Raw genomic sequence first — 22,362 nt, 5'->3', positions numbered from 1 at the left:
CAGCCTGAGCGGCCGCGGCCTGAGGTGAGCGCCTGAGGGGCCGGCGGAGCGGGCCCAGGGTCGGGCCCTCCCCGCTCAGAGGCGGCCTGAGGGGCTGTGGGGCCGGGGGTGAGGCGTCTGTGGGGGAGGGAGGCTGGGCCCCGGCGGGCAGGAGGTGGGAGAGGGCCTGAGGTGAGGCTCTGCCGTGGAGCTGCCCGCCATCGCCGTGTTCTCGCCGTAGGTGAGGCTGTACGCGGGCCCTGCCCTCCTCAGGTGCCATGGACAAGAATACAAAAGAGAATCGTTCTGGGAACCCTGCTCGCGTCCCTAAGGTAATTCCTAGGCTGGTAGATGCGTTCCTCTTGATCACGCAGTTTGAGGCTCTTGTGACCGTTACTATTAAACTTACTAAATAACAGAGGGGGAGGAACACAAGACAGTGTCTTCTGTGTCTAGTAAGCCACAGTAAACTTTGTCTGGCAGTCTTTCTGTTGGAGAGCAATGCCCAAGGCTCATTATTTTCTATTACTACTATTTTTATTACTACTATTATTATGTGACCCTTGAACTGGGGAGCTCTCAAAATGATGAGGTGATTGAGGTGTAATGTAGCATCCTTTAGCTAGGGAGTAAATGTAAGTAGGTTCATTACTTGAGAAATGGCTTCCGCAGGAAAGCACTGTTAACGTTTGCATGCCTGTGTGGGAGTACTCAAGATCTCTGTGACTGAAAGTGTTTATATACAGAATTGCAGATGTTCCTATTCTTTTAACTTAAAAACAAGCATGCCATTGTAAAGATTTAAGACAACAAAAGCAAAACCTCTTCTTAATCGTTTGTCTGTGAGTTGAACAAAAAAACAAAAATATATGTATCAGAGGTGTTGATGTGAGATGCCAATCATTAGTGTTTGAACTTAATTCTAGCTAAATTATGCTAGAACAGTTAAAGATTTCTTAAATATAAACGTGAACTGCCTTCACCTACTGAAAGCAAAAGTTTAAAAGCAGTCAACTGAACCTTACTAAATAAACTCTTTTGTTCTGCTGAACTTCTGTTGCGGTGCAAGGCATCTTAAAATGCACACCATTCAAGGGAGTAGTAGCTTAAAACTGTATATCAGTTGCAAATATTTTCTATAGTAAAGGTCTGATGGCTTACGAGTTTTTACAGCTATTCAGGCTTGTGTGGAAAAGTTCTATAGCCAGCTATAAATAAACATGCTGTTAACAAGTTGGCAGCTCTCTACAGGTAAACTTAATTCTTAAAATATAAGATGAGAATTCCCTAATATTTCATTTTTAACTACTTAATGTTTTTCCACCTCTGTACCTTACTCAAGTACAACCCACACCCAACTCTATGGTATGGGAACATAAGGGCTATATAGTGTTATTCTATTACTAATGTACAATTGTTTCTTTCTGAAGACTGCAAATGCTGTTGTAGATGGCCCAAAACGTGTTCCTGTGTCTCAACATTCTGCCCAGAGCCGGGTATTGAACAGTGGAGGTCAAGCACAACGTGTTCTCTGTCCCTCAAACCTTGCCCAGCGAGTTCCTGTGCAATCACAGAAGTCTGTACCGTCAAACCAAAAACTGTCTAACAACCAGACAACACAGCAGCCCCGACCCAAGTTTCCAGTCCAGCCAATGGCTAGACCCCAGGTTCCAAGCAAGACCAATGAAAAACCTCAACAGGCTCCAGCACCTGGTAATTCTGAGGATGATGTACACATATTTATCAGTCTGTGACGACTGGGATATGTCCATGAAGCAGAGTGCAGTGAAGAAAGTGTAAAACTCATGCGGATGATGTGGGGGACAGTAATGTAGAGAAATAAGTGGTTGCACCCAGAAACAGAACAGCAGCATGTACTATAACTTAGATGTTACTGTACTATTTGTGTTGCCAGAATCAGGTATTTAGAGCCAACATAAGTGTTTCTTTCCTCTGGAAAGTTTACAGATGCTCATCAGTCAGCTGTGAATGAATAGAATTGGCACTCCTGCATTAGTTTCTCCAGTATGCATGCTAATCTGATACACAAAGATATTGTATGGGTGGGGGGAAGCTTGTTTAATTTCAAGAAGACTTGGAATTATACTTTGATGCAATTCTAACTATGTTGCTTTGCCAATAGTAAACTACACTAGTTTAGTTTTAACTATCGAATATAGTTGAATTGTAGATATTGCACAGAGGTTATACTTGTTCCTCGTGTGAGTTTGTGTTGTGTTGATTGGTCTATCTCATAAAGTTGTTTTACTTATCTACTTTATGCAGCAAAAAGTTCTGAGGCAGAAAGCAGCTCTAAACAGAAAAATGAAGAGCCTACGAAAAAGAAAAACGAAGAGAATAAAAAGTAAGTTGCATGCTGAAATTTTTCCAGCTGACTGAGTCCTGTTGGGTTAGGCTTGCTTTTAACTTCCAGAACTTTGTGCTGCAACTAAACTTGCTGTGTTGTGCCAGTAGCTGCTGGCTACTCCAGTCTTTGATTGCTAAAAACAGAGGCCAAACGCTTCATAGAGGTAACATTTCAAAATGAAACCTTAGGAAAGTTTACTTGGACCTGATAATCCTCAGGAACAAGAATTTACTGTAATCTGAAGAAAAGCTTTTGTTTAATGCTTTTCCCATGAGAGAATTCTGATAACCACCACTCTAATCACAGCATGTACTCCTGGGAAAATATTCCTCCTTTATATGTGCAGGAGGCTGGAGTCTGTGTATGAAGTTAACTTGTATTAGGGCTAGCTTTAAAACAATTCTGACAATGCAGAATACAGAAGTGTATTGAAATGTGCCTGGCTTAGTACACACAGTTCTGTTATTCTTGTAAGGTGTGACTGATGACAGTATTTCTCTGCATAAGCTTTATGAAGCCAGAGAGTAGCTTTCAGGATCTTGTCAGAGGTCTCAACACATCGTCTGTTTGGTGGTGTTTCATTAAATCCCAAAATCTAGCTGAGATCACCAAGTATCTACTGAACAGGAACATTGTTTGTACATGCAGGTATCAGCTTTTGTAACTTAACTATCTCTCCTTTTGCAGAAGACAGTGGTCTCTTGATGATTTTGAAATTGGTCGTCCTCTGGGGAAAGGGAAATTTGGAAATGTGTACCTAGCACGTGAAAAGCAGAGTAAATTTATTCTTGCACTGAAAGTACTATTTAAAACACAACTTGAAGAAGCTGGTGTAGAACATCAACTACGAAGAGAAGTTGAAATACAGTCTCATCTTAGGTAAAGCTTAGTGAGCTATTTCTCTTTGCTTAGTTTATGCTCAATTAAAAAAAAAAAGAGCTTGTTCTTGATAACATGACAGTGAAAACAGCAATTTCTTTTTAAACACATGACAACTTGAAACTAAGATTCTTACTATATTGCATAAAGAAGCAAGTCTTACCTCTGCTTCATTTGCAATGAAGCAAGCAATACATGGCAATCAGGACTGTACTGTTTTGTGTGGCATTTATATTAAATCATATGTCCTGTACCTATAAGTATTATAGTTGTACAAATACCTTGTTCAGAAAAATCTTTAAATCTTCTTGCAGGCATCCCAATATTCTCAGACTATATGGATACTTCCATGATGTTACAAGAGTCTATCTTATTCTAGAGTATGCACCCCGTGGAGAAGTCTACAAAGAACTTCAGAAGCTTACCAAGTTTGATGAACAAAGAACTGCAACTGTAGGTCGTTCTAGCTGCTTGTACATCACTTGTTCTTATCTGGAGTACCTGAAGCATAAAGCTATCCAGATGAAATTCTGTCAGTTGTGTGAAGCTGACTCATGAGATGCTTGTTTGTTGATGCACTTGTAATCTATTTCTCAATATGTTGAGAAGACAAATTACTGCACAGCATTACTTAAACTTAACAACATTCAGTGTTGCCCAATGCTACAAGCTCTTGGTCATTTCAGGCAGAGCCTGTATTATTTTACTTCAAGGGTGTAAGGAATCATTGCTTAAATTCAAACCATTAATTATGCTTAGTATATCCTATGCTCTAGACAGCAAAGCTAGAATGCTGGTGTCTTCATGCTTGACAGATTTGTTTTCTTTCTATTTGCAGTATATCACAGAACTAGCAGATGCCCTATCATACTGCCACTCAAAGAATGTGATTCATAGGGACATCAAACCAGAAAACTTGCTGCTTGGCTCAAATGGAGAATTAAAAATTGCTGACTTTGGATGGTCTGTGCATGCTCCATCTTCTAGGTAAGAATGCAATACATAAGTTATACAGTGAAATACTTATGTGGTGAAAATGAAAATGCTAGATTTCTTGTTAAACTTCTAGTTATGGAATGGAGGCAAATGTGAGCTTCCTAAAATACTGGGGGAAAATATCCTTTAAGAACTGGGTTACTGCAGTGAGGGTCTTAACTGGTGTGGCAAAGTGGGACAATATTCCCTCTGCTTTTTGTGTATTTCAAAACTTGCTGAACCAGAAACAAGAGGGTCGGGGCAGTGTACTGGTGGAGGCTTGTAGTGGTTCCTGAGGTGACAGATGAGAACTTCCATTGAAATACCACACACCCAGAATATACTTAGGGTATATTTAACTAAACTGAAAAAGGAAGCCTGTCTGACCTGTGAGCTGGTGGGAGGGGAAAAAGAAGGGCAAGACTGACTGCAGTGATTTTAAATGCTTTGAAGCAAAAGTTTTTTAAACAAACAAAAAAAAAAAACACATACAAACAAAAACAAACCTATTGCTGGAATGTCAGTGCTGCTGAGTCCATCTGGGGTAGACTGCACTGAGGTATAGATAACTTAACTGCTGGCATTAACATCTTGATTTTTCCTAGAACAGATATTAATTGCTATAAAGGGTAAATGATAAACTGTAACTTTTTTTTCAGGAGAACAACTCTGTGTGGGACACTTGACTACTTGCCTCCTGAAATGATTGAGGGAAGAACACATGATGAAAAGGTGGATATTTGGAGCTTGGGGGTTCTGTGTTATGAATTCCTTGTAGGGAAGCCACCTTTTGAAGCAGCAACATACCAGGAAACCTACAGAGCTATTTCTAGGGTACGTGCCACAACTTACTTAGACTAGCTGAATTTTGCTTTCAGTTCTTCTCTTAAAGCTTAACTACAAGTTGCCTTGAGGAAGGGCATGTAGAACTAGAACTATAGTAAGACATAATGAGATGTGCACAAAACTAAGCTGCTAAAACTGTCCTCAGTCACTCCAGAATTACCTGAAGAGATTTAAGACTTTGCCTGGCTTCTTGTTTCTGTCCTGTTTCTGCCTGCATCTGAATATCCACCTCTTCATAAAGCAACTAGTCTTTTCCACCTTTAATTTTTCTGGCTTATAAAATTTAACATTCAAGGTATTAAACTTGATTTTTTTTTTCCTGTTCTGTGCTCTAGAAAGGTTCCAGCAAACTAGTCTTGTATTTGAAATACGCTGAAAAGTACACTAGCACTAGCTTAACATCTACATGCAGCAAGAACCTTGTTTTCATCATAACCCTGTTGAAATTAAATAGACACAGTGCACATCCCACAAGGCTGACAACTTTTCTTCCTATCTGTGCCTTGGAGGGTGGAGCCCTGTGGCTCTTTAATTTTGATTAGTACCCAAGAACTTTGCATAATCTTTTGTTTCCTTTTACCAGGTGGAGTTCAAGTATCCTGCATTTGTAACAGAAGGTGCAAAGGATTTAATTTCAAGGCTCCTGAAGCATAACCCATTCCATCGGATGCCGTTGAAGGATGTACTTGTTCATCCCTGGATTACAGCAAACTCTACGAAGTTGCCCAACAGCAGAAAGAGTGATGTTACTGCCCCACCCAGAACGCAGTCTTAACAAGGATAATCTTATTGGATCAATGAGAGGAGTTTTGTACTGTGACTGCTGTAATATAATAAGAAAAGCAGGTCTTGGAATCCAGTGGCAATAAGGAACACAAGTCTTTAGGTTGGTTGTCAGCTTGAACTTATCTCAAATTTCAGTGTAAATCTATTTGACTTCTAGCTGGAGGTTGTGGAATACTTAATATACTTGAAATATAACTACATGTGGGCCAGGTTTAAGTATTATGCTGTTCAAGGCCTTTATGATGTGGTCTGTCATGGTTATAGATCATTGTTCCAGTACCAAGAGGCAGTTGTGATTCTGTCTTATTGAACAGTGCAATATCCCAGAGATGCCTGCCTATGAACTCATTGGGCTGCTAAGGGTATCGTACCTGTGGTGTAATCTGAAACTGAGTCAGGTGAATGCATTTGTGTCCTGAATGATGTATGGATTTTGTCTCTAATTTTGCCTTAAATGTGAGCACTCAACATTTAAAATAAAGACTTGTTATATATTGTTACCAGCATGGTACTCTTATTGCTTCTGCTGCCTCCACCTAAATCACTTGTCTTTACTGTCATACTACAGTACAGCTTGGCTTCACATCCATGATTACAGAGCAAGGTTTTTTCTTGGTTGAAAAGTAAGCTGATATCAAAGTGCTGATATTCTTGAAAGAGGTGTGGCTACTTTTCTTCACTCACCACACAGTACTAAAAGGTAGGAAATAAATGGCATAGCATTAAGAAGCTTCTTAAGACACTAAAAGATGTTTGCAATTTTGAAAAGATAGAGATTTTTAAAAGAAAGCGACTTAAATTGTGGTGCAACTTGTTTGTAGACAAGGAAAGACATTGAGAAACAAAACATGCAAACCACCTCTTTTCTAGTAAAACACTTCAAGCAAATGCTATGAGAAAGCAATTTATTGTATTTTTATTAACATAAGACCTTAAGGTCTCCTTCACTATTTTACAAACCATTTAAGAAATGATTTTTTTACAAGCAAGGATTCTAGATTTTAAAATATATTCTCAAATTAATTTAAAATATACTTTGCAGAAACTTATCTAAACAAATTGTCAGTTTATACAACTATCTTATTAGTAGGTAAGCTGAAGTCTGGTCCCAACTTAATGAAGCCCTCTTTCTTTACTGAAAGAAAAGCTCTAGTGCTGACGCCTTTTTAATAACTTCTAGGTGCATTTGCTTTAAACAATTCCCATTTTAGAGCAATACTTTTTGGAAAAGGAAAAGAAGCCTGTATCCTACTTCTCTAACTTTAGGACAAAACACCTATTTTGTTTAAAACTAATTGATCAGATAAAAAACAAGAATCTCATCACTTAACTATTCTGAAATCATTGTTACCCTTAGCTAAGAGAACAGTGACCTGAACAGCTAGAGGATATATAGAAAAGAACGTTTCTTAGATCAGGGGCAACAGAGCTCATTATGTTTACTTTTAAGATACACTGTCTGTCTACTTGACACTTGGTATCTCCACTCACTCCAGAAGGCAGCAGGTCCTGGAAAGCTAGGGAAGTGTTGGTTGCATGTAACAACACAGTAACCCTTCACTTGTTTATCCTGCAGGTTTTTACTCACTAAACATCCAGCAATAAACTTTCATTTAAGTAACAATATAATATCCTGATTTATCAAGAGTAGAAGGCAGAGCTTCCTTCAGGGACAAGCTGATATGAAACATTCTAATTATGGTTTAGCAAGGTAGTTAGCTCGTAGAGGGTGCTGTCAGCTTCAGCAGCCATGCAGCAAAGCAGGCATAGAGTGGGACAAATCCTGTCTTTTTAATTTTTTAAATAAGCTAGTCAAAATGGATCTGACTGCTATTCCTTGTACACACCAAACAGCAGAGCATTGGCTCTGTATCCTAACAACCAGCTGTGCACAACAAGCTGTGCCAGAGGACTGAGCATATAGCTCCCAGGGAAGCAGGCCATACTGCAAGGCTGAGTTGGTATGTCCTGTCAAAGGTTAGTATTTTGAGAAGTGTTTATCTATGTAACATGTCTTTGTGTGTGTGCTACACATTAGAGATCAAGTCGGTGTACCTGCTCACTGGCAGCGGTTTCCATTTTAAGACATGGGGCTAACAGCACACCCTATCTGTGACAAAGCCATTGCCAAGGTTTTCAGGAGGTAGGCTCTAATAACAGCTTGCTTTCACAGGACAAAGGAAGGAAATGTCTCTTCATATTTCCCCGTTCTCTGATGAACCAAGGGGTAGAAATAGTACAGAGGTGTAAGTACATATGTAGCTACAATTTATCTTTCTAGAGTGTGACCTCTCCTTTCTCACTTGTGATCTCAAGAATCCTCAGAGCACCCAACCAGTCTCTGGGTTGGACTTTCTGAATGGTAAAGGTGTTAGAGTGTAATTTAACATGTCTGAGCTGCATTAACAGCTTGCTGACAAGAAGAGAAATGACTTGCTCCTTCTCCTCTAGGGCCTTCAGCACTATTCCTTCTTCACGATTCACTAACATGGCAAAAAACAAACAATTTTAATGGCCCAGGTAGTTTTCTGCCATTTTAGTTCAGTCAGATTCCTGTACAAAGAGCTCTGTGCCAGAGCCACCTTGGTACAAATGACAAGCATAAAGACGGAGGCAGACAATGTAAAAAGAACAGACCTGGAAGGAGGAGCAGATCTAAAAGATTCTTGGATCTGGCTTCAGTCATCTCACAGAAGCATAGTCCTAAGTCTGAAACTCAGGTTTACCATGGAATGTTAAGCCAAGTACCTAGTTTTGAGATCCAGTCTTCGGTTAACAGAGTAGTATGTATTACACCTCTAACTGGTACATTCAGCAGACAAAAGCATACATTCTGACAGAATGTCATAATATTCTGTCATATTATTCTGTCATAATAATATTCTGACAGAATAACATTCTGTCAGACAAAAGCATAATAATTACTCTTGATATCTGAATTGTAGTGTCTGGACGTCAGTCCCAGATCTGAGATTCATCCACAGGAGCAGGAAGCAGTTGTGGTCAGTTTTCAGAAAAAAAAAAAAAAGCATCCCCAGTACAAAAGTTAGGCCTCAGTACATGAAAAACCCATAGATACCTTGCATCTGACTTGGTCTTTGGAATATGTTCACACAGGAGGTAATTCTGGTTACACTGATTTCGCTAAACTCAGGACCTCTTAGTTTATAGCATTAAAAAAACAAAAAACAAAAAACAAAACAAACAAACAAAAAACAACCAACCTTAGAAAGGCCAGAAAAGCATATTTTCAAACAACAAAATCTTGAAACATGGAAGCAACACAAAGAAGCTGTAGCTTCAGAGAAGTACATGAAGTACATTACCAATTCTAGCTAAAACAATTATCACTGTGCAATAATTAAGCATATGGGTACTCACTAAAATTAGCTTGGCATGGGTGTTGGATTGGAAGACCAGGATCATAACATGTCTTTTATAACAAGAACTCCTACATACTGCCTAAGATCCCAATATATATTTGCTTACCAAAAGACCTATTCATATAGTAGGATATTGTTTAATCCACAGACTATTAGGAAAATAAGATTATTTCCCAGTAATATCTATGCAGTAATAAACTACTGCTGCAGCTGTATTTTGATATGAAAAAAGTTATAGTCCAAAAAACTAGATTATAAAGACCCAGAACTGTGTGTTCAAAAGACTGTTCATTGTCAAGCATTTATATTACCACTTGCAGTGGAAAACAGATATTTTAACAGCTATTTCTGAGGGAAAAAAAAAAAAAAGAGGTGGCAAAGGGAAAAAAGATAAGGGCAGCACTTTTCACTGCATTACATTTACCTGAAAGAACAAGTGAGAAATGCAAGAGAAGGTCAGCATTAACATGAACCCAAATAAGTATTTTAAAGAAATTTATCAATCTGAAAAGCTACATGAATATTGAACATTAAAATAATAATAATAAAAATAGTAAAAAACAAGAAGAAGTTATCATGGATTTGGGGTAGGTGGTTTGAAGAAACCAATCTTCCGGCAGTATCGGACAATAAATGGCACAGAAACTATAGTAATGCTGATTCGTACCGGAGCAAACAATTTGTGAATAGCATATGCCAACACAAAAGTGCTTGTACCAGCAGCCATTTTAGATTGCAGCGAGGATTCACTGAAACCAAGTTTGAAGAGAACTGCAGTCATATCCACACCACTGTGGAAAAAGAAAATAAGAATTCTTAGCTTATTTTAAAATTGCACAATAAAGAAGATTTAAATTAAGAGTATTGTTTACTCAGGGAATTTAACATGACGTACTTCCAACTCTGGAATTTGTTTAATTTTACATGTTAAATAACAAAAAACAATGAACTCTTCCAGCAGTAACAGCCAAATTATTTCTATAACAATAGTACATATAATATATTGAGATGCACTTTGTTGTTGTTTTTTACACTGGCCAGGTCCCTATGAAGTCAAACATACAGCATGGAGAATGTTCAGCACCATCCTCAGCATTTCCTACCTGTCTCTGTTATCTGGCTAACCTGATCCTCTGTTTTAGTGGCTGTTGCCTTCTGCAGTTTGAATGGAGTTCAGCACCCAGAAAAATAAACTTATCTCTAAGCTCCAGCACTTTCATACAGCTCTATCTCTACAGGCCATGCTACTGCTTGAGAACAAAAGATATCTCTGCAAAACAAAATAAATTCTTCTTTAGTTACTCTTGCACAGTCTCTACTCTGTTGCTTTCACCAGCCCACCACAATCAATGAACTTATATAGAATGACCAAGCAAGTTTATATTCACTCATACCTGACTGGAAATTAGATCCATTTATGCATCAATCAATACCCAAAATTCAGAAGATTCCTGTGTATAGCTCAAACAAGCACAGAGCACATCTCTTTCCAGAAATAAGCACAATGGTAGAATATTTTTCTTGTCTAAACCATTACCTAGAGGCTATACAGTCAAACCGTACCTTGACACAGCCAGGTAGAAGATTCCTAGAGATACTAATGAAATTCCAACATGGAATGAAACCCCTACGGCACCATATTCTTTGAAAACTTTTTTCAGCTGCTGGGATTTATTGAGTTTCTTGTTTTCACTGCTGAGATCTGTGGCTGCTTTGTCAGGGGATCCACCCACATCCTAAAGAGAAAACAAAACATTAATTAGCATTAAGTACAATATTATATTCTAGTCAGTTGAACAGATTTGAAAGAACGAAGCAATTGGTTTGAGTACAGTGCTACTTGGAAGGCTTTGGGAAAGATAGTAATGTGCTTTTGCTTTTTCATTTCAGAATAGCTGATGCCTGTAGGCCGAGTCCATACAAGTTCCCATTTTCCAACTATTCACATCAAACAGGTGCGCTGAGCTTGGTGCAAGTTCTTACATAAATGCAGGTTCCATCATTAAAAAGAATTGTTATGGTCTCAGCCTTCCATCTGATCCAAACGGGTGCCAAGACACACTCACGCAGCTTTTGAGAGGTGAGACTGAGATGCCAGAGAATTTTGCTCATACCCAGCTCAGCTTTGTACAGCAAGTTCTTGTAACATGGCTAGGCAATTGATGGCACCGGAAGCCTACACGATGCCACACTGATTCCAGCCTACTAACAACTTACTGATAAAAGAGGTCCAGCATTCAGGCTCTTACAAAGAACCCTCTGTAGGTCGGCTGACAAAAGGAAGAACAAGGGGAGTGCTACTGCTTTTGATTCATTCTTGGACTTGGCAAGATTGTCAGCTAGGACTTATTCTGATTCTTGTATTTTTAAAATTTCCAAACATAATGAATAATGTTAGATTTTTTTTTTTTTTTTTTAAATTTGTATTCTTTAACTTTGGCTCATGAACCAAGACATTATGTGAACAGAACTGAAACTTGACTAAGAAAGAAAAATGTCCAGAAAGAAAAAAAAAAAAAAAAAAAAAAAAAACACAACAAAAACTACCAACAAAAGCAACTCACCCAACCCTTTTTTTTGCTAAAACCAGATTTAATACTAGACAGTAAATGAAGAAACAAGGTTCAAATGCTTATTTTTAAAATGAGCTCATTAAGCAGAAGGAAGGGTTCACAGGTAAATAACCTTAGTACTTCCAGCCACGTAACACTGTGGCTGTACTACACTGCTGCAACTTTACCACGTACAGCAGTGTTTCTGAAGTCATTCTCACTCTTCAGTTTTATTAGAGGGAAGGAGAAGTAGTTCTGATTTTAAATTCTGTTCCATAAAATTTAGATACCGAATTACGAACTGGGACTACTTGAATTAACCAAGCAGAACAGTCTCATAACACCTACTGCCAAAAGCAGCACCACCTGCCTAGCCAAGCACACTCATTTATTCAACAGCGTGATTTTCCTAAAAGCTGGGCATGGTTCGAATGGCATTTTAGCTTTTAACACAGTGGTTTTGTCATCCAAAGAAAGATGGGCACGATCTATTTAAGAGCCCAATATGAGGACTGATTTCAGAGGAAAACATTTCATTTCAGGTGCCAGGGAAACAGGAGCTGACTGCCCACGGAGGAAGGTGTGGAGGTAGGTGCACCCTGGGCCGGTGCAGCACAGACACGTTTAACAAATGGTTCTTAAGCACCAAAACCCAGCTCCTTCTCCCTTTACCCGTGCTCCGAGCCCCCCACAGCTGGCAGTGTCTGGGTGGTGCCGAAGCAGGATGCTGAATAAGCCAAGCGCTACCTGGACTGCCCCGCACGGCCCCATCCAGCTGGGCGAGGAGCGCAGCACACCAGCCACACAACCTCCACCCCCATCACCCCAAATCCCCTCTTCTCACCCCAAAACAGCCCCCGACCCCCCCCCCCCCCAGCCCTGTGGTGCCACCTCCAGGCAGCTCGCAGGGTGCGGAGGGGCCGTCCCCGCCACCTACCTTGGCCGAGCTGCTAGCGGCAGCCCGCAGCGCTACGAGAGGGGCCGGCGGCGGGCTGAGGGGAGCCCGGCCCGGGGCAGGGGGCGGGCAGCAGCGGCGGCGGCGGGCGGCGGAGGCGAGGGGGGGCCCGCGGAGCGGAGGCGGCCCCGTGCGCAGCAGCAGGCGGAACATGGCAGCGCCCGGGGCGTGCGGGCGGGCGCTCAAACCTGAGAAACGCCGCAGCCGGCGGTGGCGCGGGCGGGCGGGTTCCCGGAGCTGACAGCGGGGAGGGTGGTGGCGGGCGGGCTCCTTCTTAAAGGGGCAGCGCCCGCCTGGGGAAGGGGGAGTGTTGGGGAGGGGTGCTCGCTGAGGTGGGCGAGGCCCTGAGGTGGGACGGGGCAGGGTGAGCTTGTTTTGGTGTCCTGAGGGGTGTCCCGTAGCAACCCGGGGCGCAGATGAAGCCTGCTGACAGGGAGAGGCATCACGTGTGAAGCCTTGTTGGCAGACCACAACCCTAACGTGCAAAATAAGAATTAAAGACACCAATAAGGCACAACCCCTGTGGGACAAGCATGGGAGGTGGTGGGGAGGTGGCCCTGGCAGGGGGCTCCCTGTGTCCCCATGAGATCCATTTTTAACTTCAGTTGATGGGAAAGATCCATCCATGGCGGACTGGGACAAGCCCATAGCAATTCCTAGACATTTGTGGTGTGATTCCTGGACATTTGTCGTGTCATTCCTTGAAATTTGCATTGTCATTCCTGCACATTTGTGAAATTTGTGGTGTTTCAGCCATTTAACCTTCCAGGAGGGCCCAGGATGTACCCTGGGGTGCATCAGTTAAGGCACTGCTAGCCAGTCAAGGGAAGGGATTCTCTTGTCATTGTCACACAGTCATCAGTGCTGGTGCAGCCTCACCTCAAGCACTGTGTGCAGTTTTGGGCAACACAATACAAGAAAGAGGTAAAACTGTTAGAGAGACTCCAAAGAAGGGTATGCAAGATACTATTCAGAAAAATAGAGAGAAAATATTCAGGAGTGTCTGAAGTCACTTGGTTTGAACGCTTGGCCTAGAGAAGTGGAGGTCGAGGGGAGGCCTCATGGTGGCCTGCAGCTCCCTCACGAGGGGAGCGGAGGGGCAGGTGCTGAGCTCTGCTCTCTGGGGACAGCAACAGGACCCGAGGGAACGGCATGGAGCTGGGACAGGGGAGGGTCAGGCTGGGGGTTAGGGAAAGGTTCTGCACCCAGAGGGTCGTTGGGCACTGGGACAGGCTCCCCAGGGCAGTGGTCACGGCACCGAGCCTGCCAGAGTTCAAGAAGTACTTGACCAACACTCTCAGACACATGGTCTGATTTTTGTGTGGTGCTGTGTGGTGCTAGGAGTTGGACTCAATGATCCTTGTGGGTCCCTTCCAACCCGGTATATTCTATGATTCTATGCTAGTGAACGTGGCTTCATGCCTGCTTGTTGACCGCTACCCTGCACAATACCAGGGCTTTCACAACCCCACTGACCGCAGCTTCCCTAAATGGTGGCTCCTTGCCATCACCGAAACGTCTTACTACTAGCAGAGGGTAAAAGTTGTGTAACCGTTTTGCTGTGCAGACATAATGCATCAGCCTGCTAAGTTCTGGCAATAAAATACTCTTTTTTTTTTTTCCTAGTTATTCAGCATTTCCTCTTCAGGCCAGTTGTAGTTTTTACAGTGGTGTAAGCACATAGGGCAGTACAATAGGGGGACTGTGTCAGATAAATAGGAGGTTCTCCCTCCGGAAGAGCTTGCAGTTTAGGAGTACAAGCTGAAATGGCACAGGACAGCACTGAATGGCACAATGCTGAAACAGCCTGGTGCACAGCTCTTGTTAAGTAGGATGCACCACAGAACAGATGGGTTTCGAGGAGTGTCTTGCAGGAAGAGAGGGAGAGAGCTTTGCATGCATTAAAATAGTCTGTTCAGGGCAAAACAAAGAGCACTGCCAGTTCTAGGGTTTTGCGCTTTCTTTAGTTCTTGTTTCATAAATCTAGTCTCTCTCTGAATGCTTTGCAGAGGAATAATTTCTCAGAACATGGTTTCACATATTTATTATGTTTTTCTATTACAGTTCCAAAGCAGTTTGCTAATGTGTTTTCTGTGACTATACACTAGCACCACCTGAGCAGAAAGATGACATTAGCATGGCAGGGCTGTAATCATAGCACACTACAATTTGGGCAAAGGTTTGTTTCCTGAATTATATCAAATCCTGTGAGTAATGTCACTCAGCATAGGAGTTGCCAGTTAAGTTCCACTGGCATGGAGTACCACTGGGCTCTTTGCTTAGTAGCTTTCAGCTCCTTTCAAATCAGATCTAGGAACTTGGAATCATAGCTGCAAGTTTTGATGAAGAAAGTACTGAGAGCCATGTTTCTGCATGAGATTATCCTGAAATAAATTTGTAAGCAGGTGCAACAAAATGCAGGTGTTGTAGTCCAATACGTTCGGGATTGCCAGTGCAAGTGATGTAGAGGTGGTCTGTCCATATGCACTGCAGACTTCCCTCTGTCTGGCAGATGCTTCAGATCCATTGCCTGGTAGATAACACAGAACTACTCTCCTGTGGCATATATTTTATGCTGCGGAAGGAAATTTAGAAATCCTGGGAAAGTGGAGAAAAGAGCAATAGGTCAGTTAATGAGGCATAAAAGCAGAAGAGTTGGCAGTTTTATACGCTCTGTCTGGCTGTCTGCTGCCTCAAAAATCTCAGTGGGAGATTTTGCTTAGAAACAGGAAGCAGCAATACCAGAAACATCAAATGATAGATGCTCATTGAAAAGCAAGCAAACACCCTGGCTTAAGATACTTTAATATAGACATAGTTTGCAAGCACAGAGAGAGGAACTAAGAGATTGCCAAATACAGTATTTAAAATGTAAGCAGAAGATGCATTTCAATTTCACTGAGGCAAACTTTTTTCTGTAATGGCCATTCTCACATAATTTGTCTCAGAATCATTTGTCATGCTTTTATCAGAAATTTTGTAATGAAGTAACACAGGGATATCCTTTATCAAGGTATCTATTATAAAGCCCTTACACTTTTCCTCCCATAATTTGACTTTTTGAAGGAAAGATTTCTCCTGACAGTTTTACAGCTCAGTAGAAACAATGGAAGAATTGAAGTATTCCATGACACCAATTTCTGTAACTGGAAATCCACCCTGAAAAAAAATAATCCAGGGTGCAAATCCATTGGTCAGTCTGTGGTTTGCCAACAGCGCAAGCTAAGTAATGCCATTGATACTTGTGGGACCCTGCAATGAGCTTATTCAGGAGTGAAGTTCATTTGTAAGGATAAATGTGATTAATAATTCAGTAACTGCTAACTTTTAATAAAGTCTCAGTCAAACTACAATGATATTTTGATGATGAGGAAACCTTAGAAGTCTTCTAAGTTTTATAAATTGTGTGACAGCAAATTTGTTATATGTTTTCCAAATCTTTCCATCTCCTAATAATCTAGGGATAGTGAATGTGATAGCTCCTAAATATAATGCCTTCTAATGGGCATGTAAGAATTGGTTCCTATGTGAGAGTGGGAGGCAATTGCGTATGCGTGATGGAAGCTGTATCTTTTAGTATTATTATAAATGTAGTAATGTCATGTACCACAAATATAATGAGACAAGTTGGGATCAGATCACGAACCTCATTCAGAAAAGAAGCTAAAGTAAATTTTTTTATATTATAGTAAATTAAGGGCATGGCATGTGAAGTAGAGTTTTAAGAGGCTCAGTTCTTTAATACATTGGCTTTTTCACATCATGTTCCAAGGTTGCTTAAATTATGAAAATGAGGTAATGTGGGTGGTGGATAAAATTAACCTAAATTTGAATTATATAAGTAAAACTTTTTTTTTTTTTTTACTGAAATAAAGAAAATTATCTGTGAAAAATATAACAAGTTTCCTGTATAATATTTGATGAACCAAATATAGTTTACAAACATATTTAGTAGGAAATTTCTAGTTCCATGAACACCTCAGTACATGGAGTTGGCTCTCAGGGACAGGCCATCTTCTTTCTTAAGCAAAACCAGTGGAAAATCATTAAACTTGCTATCTTTTATTCAAATGGGAGAACACTATCCTGCTAGGGTAGCTAAAGCCAAAGGAAGCCAGTCCAGGTATATTCATCTGTAAGACAGGAATTTGGGGCAAAAGTTCTCCAAACATGAAAGCAAAGAAAAGCCAATTCATCTGCAAATCCTTGAAGAATGTGGCTGTAAGGTCCTGTTTCATTCCAGTTCCCAGGAAAAATGTGGGATCCTGCACTGCAGAACATTGATTAACCAAGCAAAGGGAAATGTGACTTCAACCCAAATCACTCTAAAAGCTAATCTGACCAAGGCATGTTTTTTGTGGAAACCTCTGCACAAATATGAATTTCATGTACGAGGCAGATCTTGCTCTTTGCCCACTGACCCCCTTGTCTTGATGAGAAAAAGGGACGTAAAGTAAGATGAAAATAGAAGTGAAAACATCCAAGTTGCTTGTATTTATGTGACCTGCTGCTGATTTCATGTGCCCATCTACATCATGCATGTGGGTGAGCAGACACCGTCATTGTGGAGCAGCAGATCCCTCTCTTTCTCATAGAGGAAGCATATTTTTTTCAGGATTTTTGTGCCTTAGTTGATACAACAGGTCAGTGGCATTAATTCTGCTCTCCGCAAGTGTCCTATCCAGTCATCTTCTGATGAGATACTTTCTCATTTGGATGGTGTGATGTACAGTCATTTGGATGTGTGTGATTGAAAATCACATTCAATGTCTCCTGCTAGGTGAGGGATTGATAGCCCCAGCAAAGGAGGAAGATTGTTTTTTCACAGAACAGATAAACTACAGGGAATTGCAGCACAAGCAGCCTCCTTGGCACCCACTGATGGGTTTCACCCTGAGGAGGAAGGTAACTCAGTCTTCTTGTCCAAACAGCTCTTGGCCTTTTTGCCCTGCCTCTATGTAATAATGCTGCCACTAAAGACACACACAACTTGCTTCAGAGAAGTCACCTGCCGTTCTCACGTTTTAGTAACTATAAACCTGGCTTAGACTTGATGCAGCAATAATTACTATACCCACTGCTGGTTCCTTGAGATGTGGTATTAAGTATCCATTCAGTTTGGAAAACAGACTTTTTCATTTATTTATTTTTTAAAAATTTTTAAATTTTTATACTTGGCAAAGTTTCTGTTCCTGAAGAATTTACAGTCTGTGGAGAAGTTATCATCTTCCACCCTTAGACTGATGTTTACATTGCAGTGAAGTGCAAACTATTCAGGAACCTGGGGTTTGGCATTGGGGTAATATTTCCACTGGCTGTTTAATCATTCAGTGATAATTCCACTTCCTTTATTTATGAATATAACACAGAGAGGGATGCAAAATGGTGCTATTTACTGATGAATTTCTTTGAATTTCTGCTTCCATTATAATGGGTTAAATGGTATTTTGTGAAGTCAAACTGTATGATGAAAGATTTGGAAGCTGAATGTCTGAATTGCTTTGCTGTCTGTGTCAGACCCCCTCAAAGCTGTTTTGCAGCTCTTCTCTCTGATTCCCATGGACACTCAAATTTCCACAGACTCTTGTAGATTTACTTTTGGATTTGACTCACAAATGAACTGATCATAATTTAGCTACATAAGAACTTAGGAAAAAATAGGCAAGAGACATATTTTCTGTTTGTTTTACTAAATGTTCAACAATTTCAACTTGTTTTCACAAACACAAAAGCCAGTTGTCCTCTTTCCCTTCAGGCATAAAAGCTCTGTGAATAGTTGATAACATTCTGCTGTTGCAGCCCATGATTTAGATTTTCAAGTGCAGATTTCCTGCCCTTTGCTCCTCACCAGTATTGCTATAAAGCAAATTGTCAGCTTATTTAGACAAAACAAGTAACAGTCAAGGCCAGATACCCTCTTTTCTACCTCTCCCTTCGTAATACCATAATGAGTTTCTGGCCAAACAACTCAGTGCAATGCAATATTCAATCTGCAGCATACTCAGAAAAGGCTGATATGAATTACTAAACACAGTCATTAGCCCTTATTTGTACGAGGTTATTGGAAATTCTTCCCCCATCTTTCAGCTGGTTATATGTTGTTGCTCTAGGACAGAGCCTTTCAAAGTGAGTGACAGCCAAAATTGTATCTGCATATAATGTCAAAACCTAAAAGAAAAATAGTATTACTTGCATTGATGCAAGCATTTAATAGATGTGAGGAGTCCATAATACAAGCTAAAGAGCATTAAAGGTTACAAACCACAGTTGTTAACATCCTCCTGATCTGCTGGACTTTCTAGCAATCCCTAAAATTGAGGAATATTCTTTTAAAGCCTGTAATCTATTACTTATGAAAGATTTGTGTCATGTTTTCAGGTGCTGTTTTGTAAAGGGACCACTATAAAAGCATCATTCTGTATAGGGCTGTCAGCTTTGAGATCCTACAAAATAAGGAGCCTGTTCTTGGCCCTGGGCATGTGACCACCCTGTGACTTGTCATGTTCTTCTTGTGACACTAGACGAAGACACAGCTGGCACAAGCACCCATCTATCATGAGTCAACAAGTGTGAACGCAGATATTCTACCACTATGAGTGAAGTCTTTTAACGTGTCTGGCAGCTGTTGCTTGAGAGCAGGCATTGTAAGAACTTGTTTGGGACCAGAGCCTGATGCAGAAAGACTGGCAAATTATCTCCAGCAGCAATGATGCAGAATGATTCACTGGTAGATATTTTTCCCGTGCCCAGCACATGCCTTACAAAGTTCTGTCAATGGATGGCACTGCTGGCTTTTCACAGCTGGGCTAGTTTTGGGAACCAGCTTCTGCAATGCATTTATGATTCATCGTTCAGTTTAAACCATGAAAAGTTGCTGTCGCAAAGTGGTTATTTCTATAAGAGTTATGCAGCTAACTCCCCTGGATTGAAGATGGGGCAGATGTGGGCCATTGAGGAGCTCTGTTAGAGCAATGTAGCTGCGTCTCCAGCCAGCTCTTGTGCATCACTCCCTAGTTCTCATTAGGAAAAGGCTGGCTGTGCCTCTTTCTGTGTCAGCACAGAAAAGAGAGCGAGTTTTTCTTTTTCACTGCGAAGGCCTATGGCACATTTTACTGATAGGAGCTCAACCTGCTTGAGCTCCAAGATAACCAGAAGTCATGTAGCTGTTTTGTATTGTGCTGAGCTAATGAGCTCTGCTGAGAAAAAAGCTGTATTCTTTCAGGCCTGATACCGTGCTAATGTGGTTACGTGGCTTCTACTAAAACTTGGAGCAGCTGCCAAATGTGAGCATATCTGCTGGGAATATGGACAGATACCAGCTCAATTGCTGAAGGTTTTCTGCTGCTGCACAAGGTTTTTTCCACGTCCTTCAGACGTGCAGCCAGTTGCCAAAATGCACTTTTAAGAACCACAGTGTAAAATCTGCTACAGGAGCAAGTCTGGAGGAAGGAGGGCTCAGAAGGTAACCTCTGAGCTAGGAAAAGGGGGAAGAAAGCGATTTTGCTGCATTATTTCCCATTTTCTTCAATATTGTTATCCTCTGGAATAGTACATGATAATTCACTTATTATTCATGGATTTAATAAATTATCTGTTTATTCTGGGCTACTTCTCAGTTGATTGAACTAAGGGAAGTTATTCTCAATTGCACTGTCATAAACCCAGAGTTGGTGTCTGAAATGGTAGAGAACAAAAGGGGAATCAGAAAGGAGAGATGACAGAATTGAAACCAATAAGAATCTTTGATTTTGTACAAAGTTTACAAAGCATTCAAAGAAAAGAAGAAACAGGAAAAAATAAAATAAAATTGGGGTCAGAAGAAAAGCTGTCTGTGAAAAAGATCTTGTTTCAGCAGCCTGGATGAGCTTTGAAAGATAAGCTGATTCCTAAAGCCCCTAAAGAAACTCAGCCTGAAAATACTCTTTGTTTAGCTGGATGCAGTTAAATGAAGTTAATAGTGATGCAATTGCATAAAACTGATGTTATCCAGTTATCCATCAGAGATCTATGCCTTAACTACCAGTCTGCCATAACAGCAGGTTCAGTCCTATGGAAACCCTAGATGTTTCCCTGGTACATCACCTCCCACATACTGACTGCTCATTTGCCTTCTGGAAATGCCTTTAAGATAATTAAGAAAAATAATAGATTAGTAGACCATTTTGTTTCTAATTGGGTTCAGAATTTCTGAACCCTTGATGATCTGAGAGTTTGCTAATAATCAGAAATGATCGACATCCCACAGGGCCGCCTGCTTTGTTCTTGGTTGTTTGTGAAGTGTCCAATTTCTAATGGATGTTTGCCACAGATAACCCAAAGAGGATGATTTAGGGGAAGATGCTTTGCTGCCAGAGTAGAACTGAATTTTGCTGACCTGAAGATAAGATATTTTAGTCTCGAGTTTGGGGTTACAAAATCTAATTTTGCCTATGTAATTGAGAAACCTTCAGCAGCCTCTGACAGGACTGCAGGCAGAGGAATGATACTGGAGAAGAAGGTCTAACAGGACACTTTGTGTGCTATAAACTTCACTAGGTTAAGCAGTTCTGTTCTGTACTGACTCGCAAAGTAAATAAACATCAGTGTTTATCAATTGCTGATCATGGTCCACGTGAATTCAGCTTTTTCGTACAGCTCTTTGAGTCTGGAGTTGTTGCTGGATAATGCCTGAACCCACAAACATTAGGCATGTGGTTGTAAGCACGGTTTCCATGGGAATTGCATTAGAAGCTATTTAAAGAATGGAAGGGAAATAAACATATTTTTTGGATTTTTTTTGATAATGCCAAAGTAATTGATGCAAAAAGCTAGCGTGAAGCAGTTCACACACTGCCAAAACGATGCACAGAGATGTTTAATTCTGCCTTTGTTAGGTATGAAGTACTTGTGACAGAAAACCACTATGCAGACAGAAGTTGTACAAGCATTTGTAATTCTGCTCTCTATTCACTCTCTGTGCCCACGAACTGTACTGATAAGCACTGCAGCCTTTCCTCACTAGTATTTAATGTTAGGATTTAATCCTCAATGAACAGAAAAAGCTCGGGCTTAGATCAGAGGGAGCAGAAACAATTTTGTCCTGAAATACTGCCCTTTCTCCTACTAATTTTTTATAAATGAATATGGTAGTGGATATCATCATTTTACTGGAAAACAACAGTTCATCCAAAGGACAGAATTTATTCTATTTGGTTTGATTTATTTGTCTTTTACCTTCATGTTTTAATTAAAGTAGTTTTAAGTATGTGATAGCATTAACATTATTATTATTTTTTTCCTTCAGTTATTAATTGAAAATTTGGACAAGTTCTTTTTCCAAAATATGTATAGAAGTCAAAGGGAGGGAGTTTAAAAAAATACTGTCATCAACTCCCTTCTCTTCCCTTCAAAAAAAAAAAAAAAAAGGCTCCTGTTCTTGTCACTGGAGTAGGATGTAAAGAAACAACATTTTGTCACATCTGGAAGGGAAAATGAGCAGTTTACATTGGTCTGTTCTCTAAATATCGTCCACTGCATCTGAAAGCCTTTTAGAAAGTTAATCACAGTTTCTAATTTTCTGTTATAAGGCTGATTGTTTTTGTGACATCTAGGTTGCCTTATTATTTGTCTTGGATTTATAGCATGTTGATGGACTCCTCT

General features: G+C 40.5%; 2 protein-coding genes across 2 annotated transcripts; one reads left to right on the top strand and one right to left on the bottom strand.

Annotated features, from left to right (window-relative positions):
* Nucleotides 1–257: 257 nt before the first annotated feature.
* AURKA (aurora kinase A) lies at nucleotides 258–6,287 on the top strand (the record flags this gene model as incomplete). Its single annotated transcript, XM_084296642.1, has 8 exons — nucleotides 258–311; nucleotides 1,410–1,692; nucleotides 2,266–2,344; nucleotides 3,035–3,226; nucleotides 3,541–3,679; nucleotides 4,065–4,213; nucleotides 4,861–5,035; nucleotides 5,631–6,287. The coding sequence occupies 8 exons, from the start codon at nucleotides 258–260 to the stop codon at nucleotides 5,820–5,822; spliced, it is 1,263 nt and encodes a 420-aa protein (XP_084152768.1). The 3' UTR covers nucleotides 5,823–6,287.
* A 617-nt stretch (nucleotides 6,288–6,904) lies between these two features.
* On the bottom strand, nucleotides 6,905–13,350 carry FAM210B (family with sequence similarity 210 member B; the record flags this gene model as incomplete). The annotated part of the gene is made up of 3 exons (XM_084296941.1): nucleotides 6,905–10,007; nucleotides 10,780–10,952; nucleotides 12,706–13,350. 3 exons carry the CDS (start codon nucleotides 13,348–13,350, stop codon nucleotides 9,791–9,793), a joined length of 1,035 nt encoding a protein of 344 aa, XP_084153067.1. The 3' UTR covers nucleotides 6,905–9,790.
* Nucleotides 13,351–22,362: the final 9,012 nt, after the last annotated feature.

The sequence above is a fragment of the Netta rufina genome (assembly GCF_964035555.1).
Source record: "Netta rufina genome assembly, chromosome: 16".
NCBI classification, from domain to species: Eukaryota; Metazoa; Chordata; class Aves; order Anseriformes; family Anatidae; genus Netta; species Netta rufina.
Note: the sequence above shows the minus strand (reverse complement) of the source record. Positions and strands in the feature narration are given on the sequence as shown.